Consider the following 21,368-nt stretch of genomic DNA (forward strand, 5'->3'; position numbering starts at 1 on the left):
TTGAAGAAACAAGTTCTACTTTGGCATCTTCACATGCTACAGTCTAATAAAGTCCTAGATAGATGATGGGGGAGAATAGACATATGAATGATTGGTAAAATAGATTGAGGAGAACCTATTTATTTAAACTCTTACCAGGCACCTTAATCCATTTGTGTTTGTCATGCAAGCATTGACGCATATACACAAGCCACTTTGTATTTTGCATTTGCCATGTTCTTTTCTTTGTTTTTACAGCCCCTCTGTACTCCATATTTAAGCAAGGAAATAGAGAATGGTTGCATTTAGTTCAGGTAATTAATCTAGAATACTGGTAAAAGCTGAAAGATTTATGTGTTCTGAGAAAACACAGTAAGATATTTAATCATAGTAACAAAATTTAATAGATGATAATTGTCTGTGACTGCACTTTAGAAAATGGCTTTGTCAACAGTGAGTACTTGCAGTTTGTTGGCATACATACAGCAAGGAGATTCAACAACTGTGACAATACATTGTGTATGGTTAACACTATGTGTTTAGTGTGTATATTTGATTGTTTTCAAAGAACCCTACAGATCTAAAGCATAAAAACCATAAATTCAGACCACCCACTTATTCATCATAATGAGAAATGAGTCACTGAAGTTGAGTGAGACCACACACCGAGCACCAACATCTCATTTTCTATAATCCAAACATATTCTAATTCTTACATTTCATTCACTTTTTATGGAGTTGATTATGTTATTCTGGAATTAACACATTCAAGAACATGTAAAAAATTTTAAAATCTATAGTCATTAATTACAGATGATCTGGACTTTATAAGGGACAGAGCAAAGGTGAGTTTGCAGAGCACTAACAGAGTTTCTTTTTGAAATGGTCTTTAGTGCTGTATCATTTTTTATACATAAAATTTTATTTGATATACAAATAGCTTATATCTTGTGCCTTATACATAATGCTTTCAGGAAACATAGATCTCAATATGCTAGGAAGAACATTTTACACTTTCCTTTGAATGGGTGTTGAGCAAAAAGTAACATTTAAAAAAAAAGAATTGATAAACAATAGTAAAAGTGTTAAATTTCCTATCAGTGTTAAGAAGTATAAAGTATTATTGATGAAGAGTAATTACTAGAAGGGAGTGATAGGGGATCAACTAATTATTAAACCTTCCTAATTAGAAAGGAGTGGAAATAATCAAGGACTGTTAGATCATCAGCATCACTTAAAGACATTTAAGAAATCATAAGGGTAAGGTCAACATTGTATTGCATGTCTTCTGAATGAATGCTTGTCTAACTGGATGCATTTCTACTTACTCACGTGGAGCCAACTTAAAAAAAAAAAAGTTCCATGACTGGGCAGTGGTGGTGCAGGCCTTTAATCCCAGCATTCAGGCTACACAGCTATATTTCCTGGACAGCCAGAGAAACCCTGTCTTGGAAAACCAAAAATAAACAAATAATAACAAGATCAACAAAATCCCATGTTAATTTTAAAGTATGTTTAAGACTTAGAAACTTTGTGCTTACTTACTATATATATCAAATAGACTCTCAGAACTGGTAGTTTACTTTGTACTAAGAACTGATATTAATTGTTTGGTATACTAGACATTTAAAGTAGGGTTCTTTTTGTTGCTGTTGTTGGGGGAGTGTGCTATAACCTTTTAGGACATGATTTTCATTTACCAATTTGGCTATGAAATACAGCTTTATTATGGAAATGACTAAAATAACCAGAAACAATGTAGGCAATTCATTCTAATGTAGGTAGAATTTTTCTTTTTTACATATGTAAAATAAAATTGTAATATCCACAGACTCTTTTTTTCCTGGACAAGTCTATGTAAATTCTAGCCATAATTACTTTTTCTTCAATAAAGAAAAATTAAAAAAAGGTTGACTTAAAGCAGGCAGGTGATAATGCAAATAGTTCAGTGGTTTCAATGATGCTCTGGGTCTCTCTGACAAGGCTTCAGCCATCGTCCTGTTAGCAGGCTACACCAATGACATGGCTTTTTAAAATAAACTTCCAGTTATTTTAGAATTGCTTGGCTTTTGTGAATGAGCTCTGTAGAAAAACCGAGGCTTACTCTTTTATGAGGCCAGACAAAGCAGGCGACTCATTTCTCACTTCTGAGATTGCCAGCGTGAATGGAGAGTGATTTGAGGGCTTGAGATGAATCACAGGACAAGATTTCTTCTGCCCATCACCACATATTGTGCTATCTGCAGTTTTAAAAAAGAAATTAACTTGTGACCCCAGTGACAACTTGCTCTCAGTCATGCACAGGGTCTTCTCTCATGGCCCTTACTATTATGGTCAGCACAGAGGTGATTTGGCTTGGCAGAGTGGATACACATATCTCAAGAAGCATCAGGTTAGTATGAATCTTTAGATGTATTCCTGGGACCATGCAGTCTTCATTACATTTATTTGAAATCTAACCATTGATTATAAGGCAACACCTTACCAGCTTTTAATGGAGGGCTTCTTGGGGGATAAATTCAAGAAAACTACTGTAGAAATGCTTTGGACACTGGTATACTGTTGGCCTTGCTGTTAAAGACAGAATAGCTTAAAGTAAATGAAAACAGCAGCCTTACTATATTTTCCTTTAGATTATTACTTTTATCTTATTTCATTAACTTTGGGTGTAACCGGAAAGATATAATGTGTTAGGGTGTCAGATTTATTTTCTGAAAATTCTTGGCAATGTGTGTTGTTTGATTTGATTGGTCCTAAGAATAGTTAAAACCTGATATTATCATGGCAATGCTTAAAGGAATGTCCCAGGCTTTCTCATTTTGAATGACTATCTCTGCTTAATTTTTAGAAGCATTTCTCAAAAGCAGTAACTTCCACGGTTAATAAGGTGTTTCACTGTTCTGTGCAATAAAAATGTGTCTTCGATGTTCTGTATTCTGCTTTTACTCAAGCTTTAAAGAACTGTTTAACTATTTTGTATTCAATTTTGAAGTTTTCAGAAAACCTTTTTAACTACAGTTGACACATCTTCTTTCTATAAACACAACAATCTATTAAATAGCTGCTACTATATTTGGTACTGGTATTAATGTTATTAAAATTAATATTTTAATATGAAGAATTCTTATACAATGTAATGTTTTATTTAGTAACAGTGTAGCAAAATAAATAATTTGTCAAACTAAAACTTGTACTTTCAGCCTCAAAAATAGGTTCAATATAGGAAAAAAACAATATTTGAGGTTTGTTTGTTTTTTTACTGTGAAAGGTACTTGGGAGGAAATTAAGTAAGCTAGTCTCCGAAAATAATCTGTATTTTCTTAGTTCTAAGCCTATCAATAAAAAGGCACTTTGTTTGGGTCAACAATGGAAATAAAACCCCACTTTTTCTTAACTCAAAGCCCAAGCTTAGAATAGCCCACTGGACTGCTGTGCTGTTCTGCTTTAAATATGGGCACAAGTTGATTCAGTGCGTGTTGCACTAGGTAAGGAGACTCAGCAAGGATCTGGAGACTGAAAGCATGTGTAATACACTAGCACCACTTCTCTGATCTTTTATTTCAGCTGGATACAGAGCATCCCACATCATCTTGAAATTATATACACCAAGCAAAGGAATTGTTAAAAGAATGTGTACAGTAACATTTTAATTAGAACCTTAAGTGATCATCGGCATGGGGGTGGGCCCAAGCTTCCCCGGCTCCAATTACATTAGTAATAACATTTTCCTTTGATAACTAGATGATAGGTGATTCAAAACATGTAATTACAATACAGTCAAATTCCAATTTATAAAGGCAATGAAAACAAACAGCGCATTAAAATCTTTTTAAAGAGCAGTTACCATAGCACATGATAAGCTGAATTGTTGTTATCAGTGTTTCTCACAGGGCAAAGGTCAAACCTTAAGCAGTGAATACCTGCGAATACATTTCAGATCAGGCGATGGGGTGACTCTTGGTTCATAAGCACAATGCACAGTGGCTTTCTCCTCATATGGATTTTCTTTCTTTTGTTTTCCCCAGTCCAAAGCTATGGTCTGAAAGCCAATGCAGGGCAGAAAGGAAGATTGACCAGACAGATTGTTAACTGGGACCAGAGTCAATCTCAGTAACTTAGGGACAGTGAGTTACAGAGTAGAAGTATTTTTGCTTTTGCTATCCAGCCTCCCACTACACTTCTTACCAGATCAAAATGTATCTCTTCCAAATACAGCCCAGCACGACACAGCGGATGGTCTTGAAAGGCCCAAATGCATGCTTGAAGAAAACAGCCTTTGAGTTCAAGGTCAGTGGAGTTTGTATTTTGTCTGGTTGGCTGGATTACCAAGTAAGACCTTTAAGGCAAACACACTGCATATGGCCTGATTAGATCCGCAGCACAAGAGCTCTTCAGAGAGGCTTTAAAAAAAAAAGCCAACACTTCCTTGGATTTATGAATCAATATTTAATTTCATCTTTAATGTTCTTCTCTTTCTCTGCTTCGGACAAACCCCGGCTTCCTAAGAGTGCCACCAGAGTTTGAAATGCCACAGCTCCTTTTAGAGTGACACGGACCTCTTCCTCCGCCTGACAAAATCCTCTGCATGAATGAAGTTGGAAAGAGCCTTCGTGAGGTGACTGTCTGATGTCTCAGAGCTGCTCCCAAAGTCGAGGGTCTTCAGACAAGGGCACAGACGACGTACAATGGCCCGGCGAATATAGCTGTCAAAGACATAGTAAATGAGAGGGTTGACACTGCTGCTGGCAAAGGCCAAGGGCCCAGTCACATTCATGGCCAGCTGCAAAGCCTCGGAGTGGAAATGGCCTTCTGGCTGGAACCCCGAAACAATGGCTAGGAGCTTGAAAGTGTTGAAGGGTACCCAGGAGATGGTGAAGGCTGCCACTGCAATAATGACGATCTTTATGGACTTCCTTAGTTTCTTGTTATGCTTTCCCGACTGCTGGTAATGTGCACACAGCCTCCTTGTGATGCAACAGTAGCAGGTCACAATGCTCAGGAGGGGGACGAAAAAGGTGGTAATCAAGGCTACCAGGCCCCACATCAGTTTTAAAGACGTGGGTTTCTTCTCTGCACAGTATGGTTTGCCTTCAATGTGAGTGAGCTCTCTGGACAGCAGAGTGGGCAACCCCAGGAGGCATGAGATGATCCAGACGACGGCACACACTGCATATGCAGAGCTTCTCCTTCTCAACCTCTTGGCTAAGGCTGGGTGTATGATAGCCAGGTAACGGTCCATGCTCATGCACGTGAGCAAGAAGACACTGCAGTGCATGTTCACTGAGATCACATAGGAGCTGCCTTTGCACAGGAGAGAGCCAGTCCTCCATAGTCCTAGAGAGGCTTCCTTATCCATCCAAAGAGGCACGGTGACAAGGAAAATGAAGTCAGAGGCAGCCAGGTTGATGATAAAGATGTCGATCAATCTTCGATTGCCGCGTTTGAAATGCAGAGCGAACATGAGGATGAAATTCCCCAACACTCCAGTCAGGAACACAACTGTGTAAAAGATAGGGAGGAAGACAGATGTGTAGGACAGGTGGGAGGGAGTCTCCATGATAGAAGGATCTGGGCTTGTGTAGTCATAGTAATCCACAATCAGCAGGGCTGTTGCTGGTTCCATCACTGAAGGCGCGACGCTGAATCTGGTAAGTGTCCTTACCCTGTGTCTTATGAACTTGAGAAACCAAGGGAGTTTCTTGATGTACACCCTTTCTTGCAGTCACTGTTCTTTCCGTCTCCCCCACTCTTTCAAGTCTTGGATGAACATGAAAACAGATTCAAGTGTAGTTACTGCCAGTCTTCTGAAGGCCCACAGAAGCACCCTGTGATTGGTATTGGCTGTGGTTGTGGTTTTCTTTCTTTCTACTCGCCTGTGAAACTTAGGTGTTTTTTTTTTTTAATTTTTTAAAAAATTTCTTTATTCAAGATGTTTGATTTGTTTTCTTACATTCAGAAAATTAACAAAATATTGAATCAACATTTTCATTTTCACTTCTTTTAAAAATCAAGGTTTTTTGTTTGTTTGTTTTGTTTTTTAACACTGAATTACTTGACTCTAGCCTTTTCTGTCACCTTTAAGATATGGTTATTATAGAATTGCAAATTGCTAATGAAGATACTCTGCTTCCTCACAGTATTGATACACATATATACATACCATGAGATGCATACATACATATATATTGGGAGAAAAACAGAGCATCTTCATTTGCAATTTGCAATTCTATAACTAATGAAAGATGATTTAAAAACACTAGGTGCTGTTTTTACCTTCACCTGCTATGGTACTCAGACATTGGATTATCTTTGCTCTCTGTACTGCACTGCTTCTATCCAGAGAAACCTTCAACTTAAGACCGTTCTGCATCATCTTATCCAGGACTGGGGGTGGGGTGGGGAAGTGTTTGCTATTGCGACCAACATATGTTATTTTAGGTTTTGACCTATCATTTCTCATTAAGTGTCTCCTCACATCAGTGACATGGCAACAGGTGTAAATACCACAGCAAGTACCTTCATATGAGAGATGCTAGCCCTAGAATTTCAGTAAAATAAAATATTTGGGAAACAAACTAAAATTAAAGGCCTTCCAGTGCACATTTTCATGTGTACTTCTCATACATAAAGACTATAGTAAAATATAGCAACTTTTGAAATTTATTTCATTAACTTCAATTCTTCATGGCCCAAGGGGTCTCTTGCGTGTGTCTTCTTTCCTCTCCTCCTCCTATCCATCTCATTTAATGCTCAAAATGTCAGTTTTGACAGTAGTCACTATTGTCCATAAGAAGAGATGCTGACAGATGGAAATATAACTACATATATCATCTATATATTAAAATTATATATTTAAAATCCTTTCTACTGAAACTTAACTTCTTCAATAACTGGTATGCTGAAGACAGCAATTGGCTCTCCCTCCTTGTGGTCTAAGGTCATCTCTACAGCAGAGAAGGACAATCAGGGAAGGGTGGAGACTTGTCTCTTCCGGAGCAAGACAACAACAGGGGTTGATCTGTAGGATGATTTGCCTTCCCTTTTGTCCCCAACTGTTCTGTAATGTTCATTCACATCACGGAGGGTATAGTCTTCACTAAATATAGGCTGCAGTTCAGAGAAACTAATTAACAGTTTGACATTTCTGGGACAGAAATCCTTCCCACTGGGTAAACTTATTTAAGAGAATAATTCATTCCCCCCCCCCAATATTTCGAAGTAGGACAATATTTACATGGAAAAGAGTAGTGGTTTAAAATGGAATGTTTAGACACTGTATCTATATGTGCATATGTTGAAGGACTAATCACAGAAATATTCTTTCATTGTGCCTTAGTTGTAACACTAAACTGGTTCAGTCAGAAGTTACTGTGCATTTGACAACAAAAGGCTTATTTGGGCTAAGGATTTTTTAAAATTTATTCTTCTCTCATATATTACATCCTAATGCCGTGTGTCTCTTCCATCCTCTTTTTCTAGTCCCTGCTTCCCTCCCTCGCTCCCAGATCCACTCCGCCTTTTTCCTTCAGAAAAGGGCAGGGCTTCCAAGGATATCAACCAAACATGTTTATCAAGTTGCAATAAGACTAGGCACTTCCCCTCATGTTAAGGCTGAACATGGCAACCCACTAGGAGGAAAAGACTCCCAAAGGCAGGCAAAAGAGTCAGATACAGTCCCAGATCCCACTGATAGGAGTCGCACAAGAAGACCAAGGTACACAACCATAACATACAGGCAGAGGACATAAGTCAGACTTACATAGGCTCCCTGACTGCTGGGTCAGTCTAAGTCCCTAAGAGCCCTGCTTAGTTGAATATTTTGGTGTTTTTTGACCCCTCTGGCTCCAATTCCTCCTCCTTCTCTTCTGCAGGATTCCCTGCGCTCTGCCTAATGTTTGGCTATAGGTCTCTGCACTTGTTACCATCAGACTGGATGAAGGCTTTCTGATGACAGTCATGAAAGGCTCTGGTCTACAAGTATGCAGAGTATTAAGGGTCATTTCATCTCCCCCAACCTCTGATTTTTGGTTCTATTCTAGGCCTCTGAACTATCCGGCCTCTGGCTCATGGTCCTCCAGGGGGTGTCAGGTGTGTGCTCCCTCTCATGGCATGGGTCTCAAGTCAGACCAGTCATTAGTTGCCCCCCCCCCCATAAATTCTGTACCACCTTTACCCCAGCACATCTCGCCACAGGCAGGACAAATTGTAGGTTGAAAGTTTTGTGGCTGGGTTGGTATCTCAATTCCTCTACTGGAAACCTTGCTTGGTTACAGAAGATGGTTGATTCAGGCTCCACTTCCCCCATTACTAGGAGTCTTAGCGAAGGTCACCCTCATAGATTCCTGGAAGTTTCCATAGTGCTAGGTTTCAACCTTGCCCTGAAATGCCCCACCCTCAATTCTAGTCATCTCTCCCAGTACTCTCTTCCTCTATTCTTCCTCTACCTGATCCCTCCTGTTCCTATTCCCACCCACCTCTAGTCCACCCACAAGATCTATTATTCTATTTCCCCTTTCCAGGGAGATTCATGCAGTCCCCTTGGGCGCTAAGAGTTTTTAGTTCTTAGATATGTGTCAAGAACATTTCTTGTCACCAGTGAGATGGGTCAGCTGCTTGGAGGGATCTGCTACCAAGCATGATAACCTGAATTTACTAGACTGCATACCTGTAGATGAAAATACAATTGCTAGGGGATGGAGACATGGCTCAGCACTGAGTACTCTTCCCGAGATCCCGAGTTCAATTCCCAGCATCCACATGGTGGCTCACAAACAACTGTAATAGGATCTGATGCCCTCTTTTGGTGTGTCTGAAGACAGCTACAGTGTACTCATATACATAAAATAAGTAAATAAATCTTAAAAAAAAGAAAAGAAAAGAAAAGAAAAGAAAATGGAATGGCTAGCCAGGTATGGAAGCTTATACTCAGTACCCAGGCTGTAGAGATGGGTTGATTTTTGTGAATTCAAGGCCAGAATAGTCTATACAGTGAGTTCCAGGACATGGTGGACTACACAGAAAGACTCAGTCTTCAAAGGAGGAGGATGAGGAAGAGGAGGAGGAGGAGGAGGAGAAGGAGGAGGAGGAGGAGGAGAAGAAGAAGAGGAGGAAGAAGAAGAACAACAACAACAACAAGAAGAAAAGAAAATTGATAAATATTTACAATTTTATTTAATCTCTGTAGGTCTAAATTTTTGTTTTCAAGCTTCTGAAGTTGCTGACTTGGTGGTGTAAACCTTATCTAATGAATCTGACATTTACAGCAAACTCTTGAAGCAGTTACAGATAAGGCGACTCACTTTAGCCTATGTGGCAACCTGAGGTAACTCTTGGTGAGAATATGAGACTGAGCCTTCTTCATGACGAGAATATCCATGGTGGGCTGATAGTATCTCCACACCTACATTAGGAAACCTATGGGCTGTCTTAAGATAATGATGATTCAGGGATTTTAGTAACTCAGAATACAATGTTGGCATAAAAGAAAACCCACAGTAAAGGCTGGCTATAAAATAGGGAAGTTCCAAGAAACCTGAGTGCAAGGGTCATGTTTAGCACTTTGAATGTCCTTTGAAATACACATGTAGATACTAATGATTAAAAAAAAAACAAACAAACAACAGTGGAACATAGTTCAAACTCAAAAGCATCAGTGAGTCCATTAACATGGGAAAAGGCAATGTAGACAAGGTTCCCTCAAAAAGAAAAAGAAGGATGTAAGGACTGATAACTGAATCAGTGTACCCTTTGAGGACTGATTTATCTAAAACAAACAACCCAAAATCCAACAAAACAAAACAGCAAAATACTGACGTTTTTCTTTACAATCCTTGCCAGAAATGATTCTATTGAATCTTTATTTTTTTTAATTTGTTATTCTGTTTGAGAGAGGGTCTTACTATACACACCAAGCTGGTCTCAAAGTCTCAGTAATCTGCCTTCCTTTGCCCCTGTGCCCCTCTGTTCCTCTGCCTCCTGTAGTTCTTAAGTCGAAAACAGACTATTCTGAAAATAGTCCTTTTGAACTTTCAAAGCTTCAGTGTTGAACTTGTGCATGCCAAGGCCCACTGCTCACATTAGAGTTACATATGCTATCTACTAATTATAGATTCTTCAACCCTGTCTAGATTTATGGACTCAGCAGCCTAGAGTGCTATATTTAACACACAAAAGTTTAGAACTACTATGCTTATTTGCGTAAAATAACCACCACGATATGCTGTGCTTTGTAATTATGTTGGCTACTTTTTGGGGGTTTAAAGGTATGTCAAAAGCTGAAATGCTTTTAGCCTACAGTTCACATTTTAGGGATGTTTAAAAAAATCTCTGTTCTCTACTTTGTTTAATTCCTAAAATATATTCAGAAATGTATAAGATGTTGAACAAGAAGACGGTAGATTTATTCCATTGAGACATTTTCTTGGTTAAGTCTACTACCCAATTATATGGCTATAACTGCAGTCTGTAGCCACCAACTCTGAAGTGTTACGCATTTTGTAAGAAAAGAACCAATCCAGTTAGTTTCTAACTTCTGGCATTGGGATTAAATGACTGGCTTCTTTCCACTCATCAACTCTGCCTCCACCCCCCCCCCCCAAAGCTGACAAGATTGATATGTCATCAGATTATAAACAAAAGTAAGGTACCAAGCCATCTTGAATATAAGGCCTTCAACTGATGTGTGTTCTGCTAACAGGTCCCAGGATAAATGGCAAAGAGCATGAAGCAAACTGTTTCTCTTTGTGCTTACAGACATGTGATTATTTATGTTAAAAATATTCTCTTGTTCACTTGCTATATGAATATAATAAAATATGCAATCATTTTAATAGTTAACTTTAAGGAAACAGTTCAGACTCTAAGAGGTTTTTTTTTTTTTTTATTTTATTCCTATAGTTATTTGGAGAATTTAGAATTTACTAAAATAGCATGCCAAACTAGGAGGGATATATTTGCTCTTATCAGTGAACCCACATTTAGCTTATTAATTTTCTTGCTAACTCATATTTACTCATGGATAAATTATGCTATCATTCTAGAAGAACATGCTTTAGGCCTCTTTATAATAGTAGATCTGGGGTTGGCAGATGGCTCACTGGGTAAAAAAATGCCTGCTGCCAAGCCTGATTTTGATCCGCTGGATCCACATCATGGAAGAAGACATCCCACTATCACAGATTGTCTTCTACCCTCCATAAGTGTGATTATGCATCTGCATGCCCACATACATATGCACACTCACACAAATGAAAGATAGATCTGATATTCATTTATGTTATGCGTAACAACGTTATTCATGTTGGTGTCCCTAGCAATTCAACAGTGTCTGGCTGCAGTAGGTAGCCAATAAATGCTTATAAGTCTAGACTGAATCATGCTTGGATTGGGAGCCATTTCTAACCAACAAGAACTTTCCACAATCCTCTGGGACAGCTTCTGTTCTACAGTAGCCCTACCAACTTCATCACAACATAATCTAACACAGAGAGATGTCTCTAGTTAACATAGCATACTTTTTTGTTTTATATCAATGTTTTAACTTAATATATCTTGTTAAGTCAGAAGCAATTCACAAACCTATAAACTTGAATACATGTCAACTATGCATACCTCAATATCTGCTGCTGCCAAATCTATGATAACTGTAATTTGAAGTTACAGTTATATCTTTTCAATTGAATTATGAGTCATACAATTTAGGACTTCAGTAGTGGTTTAATAGTTATTTAACCAATGAGGTCACTTGGACCCAGAAAGACCCATAGCCTTTTAAAATAAAGTACAATTTTAACTCAACTTTCTCATCTCCAAATGGTTATTTATTATATTCTCATTCACAAGCAATAGGAATCAAACAACTATAATTTATTTCACTTTGAGACACTTAATAGGATTTTATAAATAAAAGGGGCAGAGAGCCCAGAACTTAGCCCCTGACCTAAGCATAGCTGACTCCATTAAGGCCACGCAGGCCATAGAACTCGGCATGTACCACCTGGAAACAAACACCTAGCCCATCAAAGTCCACAGTTCTGGGAAAGTCTCTATCTTGCTGTCTTCTTAGCTTATGTAGTTCTTCTTCTGGCTACATATTTTTGTTAACGGAAGGAAGTATGCCACTCTAGAACATGTTTTTTTGTGCTGAAAAGCTTACCCTGAGAAAAGCTCAGATATACACTGGTATCCTGAACACCCAGGGTAGTCAGCAGCCTGCTAATAAAGTCTTTTTATTGGTTTAAACCCATGTCTGCGCAGTCTTCTCTGGTGAATGCCCCACAGTCATTTTAAGATGCAATTTTTATTTGCTTTTTTTTTTTTTCTGAATCAAGGTTAGCCATTGTTCTATAGTAGACAGATACAAAGAAATTTTGATCACACTTTTAGCCTTTGGCTAGAACTCAGAAATTATTTCTATTTTCCTTTCTGATCACCAAAGTTTATAAGAAAATTAGGACAAATATTTAAGAGGAATATACAAGGTTGCTATATTTTGATTAACACAAGTTAACAGTAAACATTTTAAATAAGCAGAATTGTATTTAAGAATATTAGGGAACCTGGGAGGGAAGGTAATTATTGTGGAAAGAGCATTATCTAACTATATAGATGTTCTGTTACTGAGCTCATTTACAGTGCACCATAGCTACAACACTTTCCTTCTGAAAACTAGAAACGTCAGCTTTAGCAAATTTAGCCAGAAGCCTAGTTCAACTCTGTTTGAAGCTATATCCTATAATCTGTGATGGTTGGTACTTGGTTTATTAATAATAAATATGAGACTAGCTATTGATCCTGAACAGCCCAGCAAAAACTAGGAGTAAACATTTAACTCTAAAAATTGATTACAGATCTGTTGGGTTTACCCACAAAACATAGCATAAATAAAAATTGGAAAACACCAAAGATGCAGAGATAACTCAGAAATGTGAATGTGTGGTCTGTGGGACTGTGCTTGAGAAGGAAGTTGAGGTCTTCTGTTCTGTGGCTTTCAGGGTGGCCAAAACCTCAAGGGCACACTTCCATGTTGACCCTAAGTTTGTGATTGAACAGGATTCTGAGCATTTTGGGGGCATTCTATAGGAAGGTGAAAGCATCATTCTCCTTTGTAGAGTGACTCCAGAACCATTGACCTCCTGTGTCATGACGACTATTGTACTGTGAGCCTAGGACTTAGAACTTCCAGAGCACACGACTCAACAAACACATTGAAATGCCCTCCTGGCAAGTCTAGCAGCTGGGTAGTTAGCAGACAGGTCCCGAAGCCAGCTGAGGTGTGCAAGGACACTTGCCACTATTTATGACAGGCTTCTCTTCATCTGGGACCATCATGAGTTTTAAAAAGCTCCTTCTACTGATCTTATTCAAACACTGGACATTCAATTGTAAATAATGCTTTAATGATTCCTTAACAATCCTCAGGTCCTCTGCCAGACGTTTTTTACATTTTCTTATTTATAGATTCTATTTTCGAAAGTCCATATATTGAAAACCAAAGGCAATCTTATCTTAAAGATTATGAAGTAAATTGTCCAGTGTCTTAAGATTGGTTTACTAACCTCAGTGTTCATGTTTGCCAAGTTAGTTCATCTTCATGGGCTTCGGTTTCTCTGTCTAGAAACTTAGGCTGTTTCTCTTCTTAAAATGTCCCTTTACCAGAATTGGTTGCACAAGTTACTTCAGGAAGTAGAAGTCTCATGAAGGCCAGTGGATGAAGACATCTGCTGCATAAATGCATTCACAAGTCTTACTGTGGATTCGCTATTCGACTGTACACACTCATCGAGCTTTCAAGATGACACCTGAGGCAAATTAACGTTTTCGTTTGATGCTATACGTGAAAATCTAGTCATGCCATGTGGATACTGGGTTCTGCCTGAAGTCCTTTTCCAGATACAGCCTATGATGATCAACCAGAATCAGGAGCCAAAGGCAAAATGATTTCTAACTTAAAAAAAAAAAATCTTCTCTACCTGTTTAGAAAATCTCTGTGAAGTATTTGAGGGCTTAGAATCATTCCATTGTTTCCATGTCACACAGCCATCTGTCTCTGAGGCTACCCATAACTTTTTCTGTTGAAAATGATGTTCTCTAAATTGCATTTCATATTAGAGTCACACTTTAAAGTAACATTTTTGACATCTAGTATCCTTCGGATTTACAAGTTTTTTTTTGTTTTTTGTTTTTTTTTGTTTTTTTTTTTTTAAACAACTGAAACTTAAACATGGAACTTGATTACAGAAGAGAGCAAATAACATTTCTTCAAACAAGAATAACGTAATTATATCATATCAGGTTTTAATGCTAGTTAACAAAACAGAAGAACACTTTGCTCAAATGGGAGGGAAGATGTAGGAAATGGGGGGGGGGTGGTATTTGAAGAGTAGAGTCCCATTAAAGTTCATCAACGCAGTAGTACAAAGTTTTAGAGGTAGGGTGTTATCGTAGGGAAAACAGAAGATTCGGCATTAGATCTGGGCTACATAAATCAAAGCCTTTGACTATGGTTGACCAAAGATCCTCCCCCACCACTTTCTGGAGCTTGGTCCCTCCTTTTTTTGAGGTGTAACAATCCCGCAGCTAAGACTTCTGCTTTGCTCACTGAGCTTCAGAGTTCTTTCTTCGGAGAGAACTACATTCCCCACAACTCCTCGCGCGTCGCCAGGCATGCTCTCCTCTGGCTCTAGCCCCTTCTCCTCCAGTATTCCTACAAGTCCCACAAGGCCCCTCGGCCCAGGGCCGCTTTGGCCCGGCCTGGGGTGGAGGCGGAGGCGGAGGCGCGGGAGTTATGGAGGGGGCGGGCTCTGCAGGGAAGTGCGTCAGAGGAGGCGCGGGGAGAGTAGGGTGCTGTGGTCGGAGCTGGAGGGCGAAGCCGGTGGAGTGAGAGGATGGGCGGTGAGTCCGCGGGGTCGCGGGCCGGCAAGGCTCGCGGCGTGGGGAGAGGGCTCCTCGCTGGCGCGGCCCGGCCTGGAGGCTGGAGCGGCAGGCGGGGCGGGGAGGGGAGGGGCGGGGCTCCGGGCCAAGGGACCGGGGCTGGCTGGGCTCGGGTACCCAGGGCGCTCGCCCAGCCCTGCTGGCCTCCGCCCGCCCATGCCAGGCCCTGCTGTGCGGCCCAGGGTGACTGCGCTAGGCGCAGCTTCCAGGACCCGGCCTTTAAGGTCATCCGAGAGCACCGGGATGGACGAGATTTTTGAGAAGCACAATACAAACCGCACTTGCTGAGTTATTGATGACTGCGGTCGCCCCGGTCTTTTCCGGAGTCACTCCCCATTTTCCAAACTCCGCTCCCCAGTTTGTGAGCCTGTTTTCACGGGTGCTTGAGGCTTGAGGGGTTTGGTGCTGTCACGGTGTGCAGACACTTGTCAGGGTTTGACTCAGCGTGATCCGCCTTGAGTCATTTTACCGCGGCCATTTACTACCGCCGTGGAGCCCTGTCCACACCTAGGGAGTGTTCAGATTTTGCCCAACTCACTTTTTTTGTTTGCGAGTAGGGATTATTTAGTTTTTATGGATCTATGCTATACTTTAGTATATACGGAGCAGTATTGCAGTTTGGGGAGGTTGAGAAGTGTGTAATGGATGGGGGCGGGGAGAGTAAGGAGTGAAGAATCTGGTTGTGTCAAGAGGCTTGGCTTAGCTTTTAATTGGATTGAGGGAGATTGATACCTAACCTGGTGTTTTTGCTCTCTTTGCTATGACATACATTTAAACTTTCCCCTTGGGTCAACACCTTCAGCTCTGACTTCCAAGTAATTCTTCACTTCTGCCCTTATTTATATTTGTAAGCCTTCCCACTAAAAAGATGGGGATTCTTATTCTCTTTCTTCTTCTGTCTTTTTCTCACACAAGCCTGAAACACCTCACATGGTTATCGCTTGTGTAAAAATTCAATCCGCATCTAAGGTGTACGCGCCACACTGCTGACCATGGGCATGTCTGTTGTTTGTATCTGTAATGTGTATGTCCATTTCAGTGTTGTCTGTTTTAGTATGCAGGTGAGAGACTAGAGAACAAGACTTCTGTCTCCGTAGCATCTTGGGTATGTGGGCATTCAATCAGTACTTTTCATGAGAATGCGTTTTGTTTTAAACTTAACATTTGCCCTTTTGTTTGTACATTTTTACATCGATAAATGCATTGCATCTCGGAAAGAAGGGATGGGGAGTAGGGTAAAGGGGGCTTTTTTTTTTTAAACATATTCTGATTTGCTCTTGAGGTCTGACTTTTCTCTCTTTAACTTAAACAGAGCAGTCTGAATGCCAGAATGGATAACCGTTTTGCGACTGCGTTTGTGATTGCTTGTGTGCTTAGTCTTATTTCCACCATCTACATGGCGGCCTCCATAGGCACAGACTTCTGGTATGAGTATCGAAGTCCTATTCAAGAGAACTCAAGTGACTGGAATAAAATCGCCTGGGAAGATTTCCTCGGTGATGGGGCGGATGAGAAGACGTACAACGATGTTCTGTTCCGATACAATGGCAGCTTGGGATTGTGGAGACGGTGCATTACCATACCCAAAAACACTCACTGGTATGCTCCACCGGAAAGGACAGGTATTTTCATGTCTCTGTCCCTTACTTCCTAATGGTGATGGCCCAGTGACGTGTAAGCGTGTCTGTGCTTCCTTCCCCTAAGAAAGTCGTCTGCATCTCTTTTATTCCTATCATTTTCTTTCCTCAACTTCTGTGCAATCCCATTGTCCTCGATGATACCATGGTACCTCATATTGTGATAGACATTTGAATCCTCATACTTATTTGCCAATTACATTGTTTTCTATTCATGCCACATGTCATGAGGAATGAGCTTGAACAGTTGAAATGTTTGACAGTTTGTGGTATTCAAAACCAAGTCAGAATGTCAGTTGCAGAATCAAGTCAAACTGTTAGCTGATTGCCCTCTTACAGTTAGCTATGTTAGCCAGGTGGCAGTGGCACACGGCTTTAATCCCAGCACTCCTAGGGCAGGGGCAGGTGAGTGAATCTCTGAATTGAGGCCAGCCTGGTCTACAGAGCAAGATCCAGGACAGTCAGGGCTACGCAGAGAAGCTTGACTCTCTCATAAAGCAAACCAAAAATGATTACCTATTTTACAGTAGGTTTCCATCATTTGCCTTGTATTTTAGAGAATGTAATTTGACCAACTCTGCCTTTAAATCTGTACATATTTGAGACTTGTACAACTATAAAGAGTTAATAACCTAAACAAAATTATAGAAGAATCTAAGTTGTTTCTCAGATTTATTCTTCAAAAATTCTGTTAACACAAAGTCTTTAATTTTTCAAGTATTAAATTAGAAAGTTCACAGTTTATTTTTGTTTATATTTACTTCTTTTGGCCTTTCACTGAGTAAGTATATTCAAATCATAGCAGAACTTGCTTAAGTTTCCATCTATTAAAAGGAATACCATATATGAAAAATAGTTTTACATTCAAAGAAAGGGAACACAGCCCCAGTGTATTGTAAAAGCTCCCGTTCCTACACAGAGGCATCCTGGCAGGTGTGAGTGGGACACACCCTGCAGCACATGAGCTTTCTGAACAGGAGAGCTGACCTTGTCACCCTGTGCTAGCCATGTCACCCTGTGATACCCATGGGCAGAACACAAGGCTGTCGGATTGTCGGATTGGTTGTAATTCAGATGTGAGGTCACTGGAATCAGACCAGCATAGTAGCCCTGGGTAGTGGCTAGATCTTGAGTGTACTTTGAAGGAGTAGCTGTTAGGATTTTCTGTTAGAATGTATATGGGTAAGAATGATTGAAGCTTTTTGTCCAAAAACCTAGGGAGGTTGACTATGTCACCTTTTGAGGACTGTGGCTGATGTAGTATGTTTCAGGGAGAAGATCAGAATCCCTCAGATTGTGTCCCTGTCCGTATTTCCTGGTTTCCTAACATATGTTCTCCTTTGTTCCTTTATGTTTCCTTTCTCTCATCCTTGTGTCTAAATCTTGAGACTGTCCCTGAAACTCAGTGATGGCAACAGAGTAACCTGTATGTCACTGGGGGCCAGAGATTATGTGTGCTTGGGGGAATGTCTTTCTGCATCACCTTTTACTTCCAAAGATAACTACTGAAAGATTATTATGGCATATTTTCCATGAAAATAACAAGCAGTCATTGTTCTTGTTCCAGAGTCATTTGATGTGGTTACCAAATGCATGAGTTTCACACTAAATGAACAGTTCATGGAGAAGTATGTCGATCCTGGGAACCACAACAGTGGCATTGATCTGCTTCGCACCTGTGAGTACTTGGCTCTCAGCAGGACAGTTGGGAGACTATGTGTTGGGCTGAGGTCTGCCTTGGGAATGATGTGCTAGCATACAGTGTCACCGTGAACTACCTTCCTCAGCAACATTCCAGGGAGCTCTGCTCCATGGCTAATATTATTTGGAAGACTGAGACATACTTCACAAACTTCAAATAATTTGTAGTTGAGGGACCGAATTCAGTGGATGGAGGGTGGTATCCAGGTCACCAAAGGAAGCTACCAGGGGGTGTTTAGTAGGTTTACCGAATAAAATTCATACTTGAAATGCCCACTGCCATTGCCTGAGCTCACATGAGCATACCTGAAGAAGCTGCTGCAAGTTTTCAGTGACTCAGCAGGTGTCAGACCTGTGGACAATAACCTTCCAGTGCCAGGGAGCAGTAACCAGCGATGTCAGAATGAACAGTGTCACCAGTATTCTAATCCTTGATGGGTAGGCTGCCACGAAGTGCTGTCTCCAGATCCGAGCTGCAGACGTTAGGGCTATGTTTGTGTTTACCCAGAAGGGGCTGTCGAAGGAATCACTGCAGTTATTTACCTTTGCAATGAGGAGAGGAAGAAGCCTGTCAGGCGCAGGATTTTGAGGGAAGGTGTAACATTCGGAAACAGAGACTTGCATGACATTCTAGAAAACAGAGCGAGTACGAAATGAGATTTACAGCTGCCACTAAGTGGCTGATAAACTCCAGGTTCACCATCTCCTCATTGTCATCGGCATTCGTTACTTGCTAGCATCTGCCTTTGACCATGCAAAGACTTTCATTCTGTCTGTCCATAGAAGGAAGCTGTGTTTCACTTCAAATTGTGATTCTTCTCTTTATTCGTACAAGTTACTAACACCCCTGCCTCAGTTCTTTCGGTGACAAAGACCAAACAGTAGTAGCACTAATAATGTAAGGTATTGGGAGGATTAATTCAAGCATGAGTATAGGGCTCATTCTAGCCCTTCCGTTACTTAACTGTTAGTGGCCCTTTGTCTCAGGAGAAAGTTGGAATCCTTTTGGAGTTAAAAAAGTTTGATGTGAAAATACCAGTTTCTCACTTTTTGAGAATAGCTGTAACAATCCTTTAGAACATGTGAAAAATTGCCTTTGTAGAAAAGTGGTGTGAAATTCGTGTTTCCTCTTTTTAAACCCAGACCTTTGGCGTTGCCAGTTCCTTTTACCCTTTGTTAGCTTGGGTTTGATGTGCTTCGGGGCTTTGATTGGACTTTGTGCCTGTATCTGCCGCAGCCTGTATCCCACCATCGCCACAGGCATTCTCCATCTCCTTGCAGGTCAGTCTTGAACGTTCACATGTCATTGTCCTCTCTGTACTGTCGCATTGCTTGAGAAGCTTTGCCCTGTGCTCTTTCACAGTCACCTTTAGATTTCTAAATTTCTTCCTAAGGTCTGTGCACACTGGGCTCTGTGAGTTGTTATGTTGCCGGCATTGAGCTACTACATCAGAAACTAGATCTGCCCAAGGATGTATCTGGAGAATTCGGATGGTCCTTCTGCCTGGCCTGCGTCTCAGCTCCCTTACAGTTCATGGCGTCTGCTCTCTTCATCTGGGCTGCCCACACCAACCGGAAAGAGTACACCTTAATGAAGGCTTATCGTGTGGCATGAAGGGAGGCTGCCTGCTTGATGATTAATATTTTTCATATATTTTTTTTCTTTTACTATTGAGGTTTTCCGTTGTCTTCCTCTCAGTTGTCTTTAATTTTTATTTTTGTGGATATGCCATTGTATTCTAAAAGCCCCTTTTATTTATATACAGTGCCACTAAGTACCATTTAAAATGTATGTGGTTTTCTTTGAGTGACTTAGTCTTTTTTCCCAAACTGATCTGGGTTCAGAGTTCAGACAGAAAGAACTTTAGAGATGTAACCCAAGTTTGTAAAAGAATATTAGCAGTGGAAAACTGACCCAAAACAGGGTAATGTCTTCTCAGTCCAGTAGTGCAGTAAGTAGGAACCTAGAAACACATTTCTGTATGATGGCTGTCACCACTGTCAGGCTTCATCCTTACTTGCCTGTTGTTGCTAGCAGTCAGCTAGCAGAACCAGCGTTCCTCAAGATGTGTGCACATAAAACTGGGAAATGATCTAACATGTGTCCCTGAACTTTGGTACATTACTTCATTTGAGGTAAACTATGGCAGCTGTTTATACTGTGATTGTCTACAAGAAAAAAAAAGTGAAAAATTATGTAAATGATGTTTACTTGAAATTGTGCTTTTAACTGCAAAATTTCAATTCAGTGAGAAAAGTTGACTAATTGTACAACACTATACCTTTTTTTTGTTTTTTTAAACTGAAACTCATTAGGATTTTCAGTGCCACCAAACCATTGTGGATTTTTGCTGCTCCCCCCCCCCCCCACACCAGGCTTATTGAAGAGTACTTTTCTTTTTAACAGAGTGAGAGAAGAGTCACAGTCAATTCCCCATCTGCTTTGTTCTAGCTGAGTACTACATGGGAGGTCCTACCAATATCGACCCCCCAGCACTGGGGGTACTACCACCACAAGATCTAAAGCTGTAGCTGCCACCTAGTCACCTCCATTTATGGGTCTTTACTTCTTGTGGTGAAACGATGTGCCTTTCCTTGCCCAAATCCCTTCCTGGTGTGTATCAACATTACATAATGTCTTCTAATTCAGTCCTTTTTTTATAATATGTCTTCTGTAAACATTGAACTTAAAAATCTTATTTATTTACTCCATTATTGTAGCACTTCACAGATTCAAAAAAGTGTAACTCAGTAATTTCTTACCAAATCCTAAATCTGTCTTTTTTAAAAAAATAAAATAAAAAAAGAGAATCATGTAGAGTGTCTAAATTGTTTGAGATCACAACATGAGGGGCTAAAGGATGGAGGTCTATGTGGATCTCTGTGGGAGATGTTATTCCTCTGTATGTTAGTTTCTTTTTGTTGCAGTGATAAAACACCATGATCAAAGCGTCTTAGGTAAGAATGTTTATTTCAGCTTACAGTTTTGAGGCAGAGTCCATAATGGCAGGAGGTGACTGGAGCAGGAGGCTGAGAAACCACAACTTCAACTGCAAATAGGTAACACAGAGGGAGAACGAACTGAACTGAAAGTTAGACAAGGCTTTACACTCTAAGCCC

At 40.3% G+C, this 21,368-nt stretch overlaps 2 protein-coding genes across 5 annotated transcripts; one reads left to right on the top strand and one right to left on the bottom strand.

Annotated features, from left to right (window-relative positions):
• Positions 1 to 3,614: 3,614 nt before the first annotated feature.
• Gpr15 (G protein-coupled receptor 15) lies at positions 3,615 to 5,602 on the bottom strand. Its single transcript, XM_021210027.1, has 2 exons — positions 4,165 to 5,602; positions 3,615 to 4,018 (listed from the first exon to the last, which is right to left on the bottom strand). The coding sequence occupies exon 1, from the start codon at positions 5,600 to 5,602 to the stop codon at positions 4,520 to 4,522; it is 1,083 nt and encodes a 360-aa protein (XP_021065686.1). The 3' UTR covers positions 3,615 to 4,018; positions 4,165 to 4,519.
• Positions 5,603 to 14,696: 9,094 nt separating this feature from the next.
• On the top strand, positions 14,697 to 21,066 carry Cldnd1 (claudin domain containing 1). Of its 4 annotated transcripts, none has more exons than XM_029544878.1 (6): positions 14,697 to 14,871; positions 15,950 to 16,015; positions 16,223 to 16,532; positions 18,115 to 18,225; positions 19,392 to 19,529; positions 19,643 to 21,066. In XM_029544878.1, exons 3-6 carry the CDS (start codon positions 16,241 to 16,243, stop codon positions 19,861 to 19,863), a joined length of 762 nt encoding a protein of 253 aa, XP_029400738.1. In that variant the 5' UTR covers positions 14,697 to 14,871; positions 15,950 to 16,015; positions 16,223 to 16,240; the 3' UTR covers positions 19,864 to 21,066. The 4 variants fall into 4 exon arrangements, with proteins under 4 accessions (XP_029400738.1, XP_021064928.1, XP_021064930.1 ...); XM_021209269.1 differs by having other exon boundaries at positions 15,972 to 16,015; XM_021209271.1 differs by having other exon boundaries at positions 14,703 to 14,871; positions 15,965 to 16,015.
• The last annotated feature ends 302 nt before the right edge of the window (positions 21,067 to 21,368 follow it).

This window comes from Mus pahari, chromosome 12, assembly GCF_900095145.1.
Source record: "Mus pahari chromosome 12, PAHARI_EIJ_v1.1, whole genome shotgun sequence".
Classification (NCBI taxonomy): domain Eukaryota; kingdom Metazoa; phylum Chordata; class Mammalia; order Rodentia; family Muridae; genus Mus; species Mus pahari.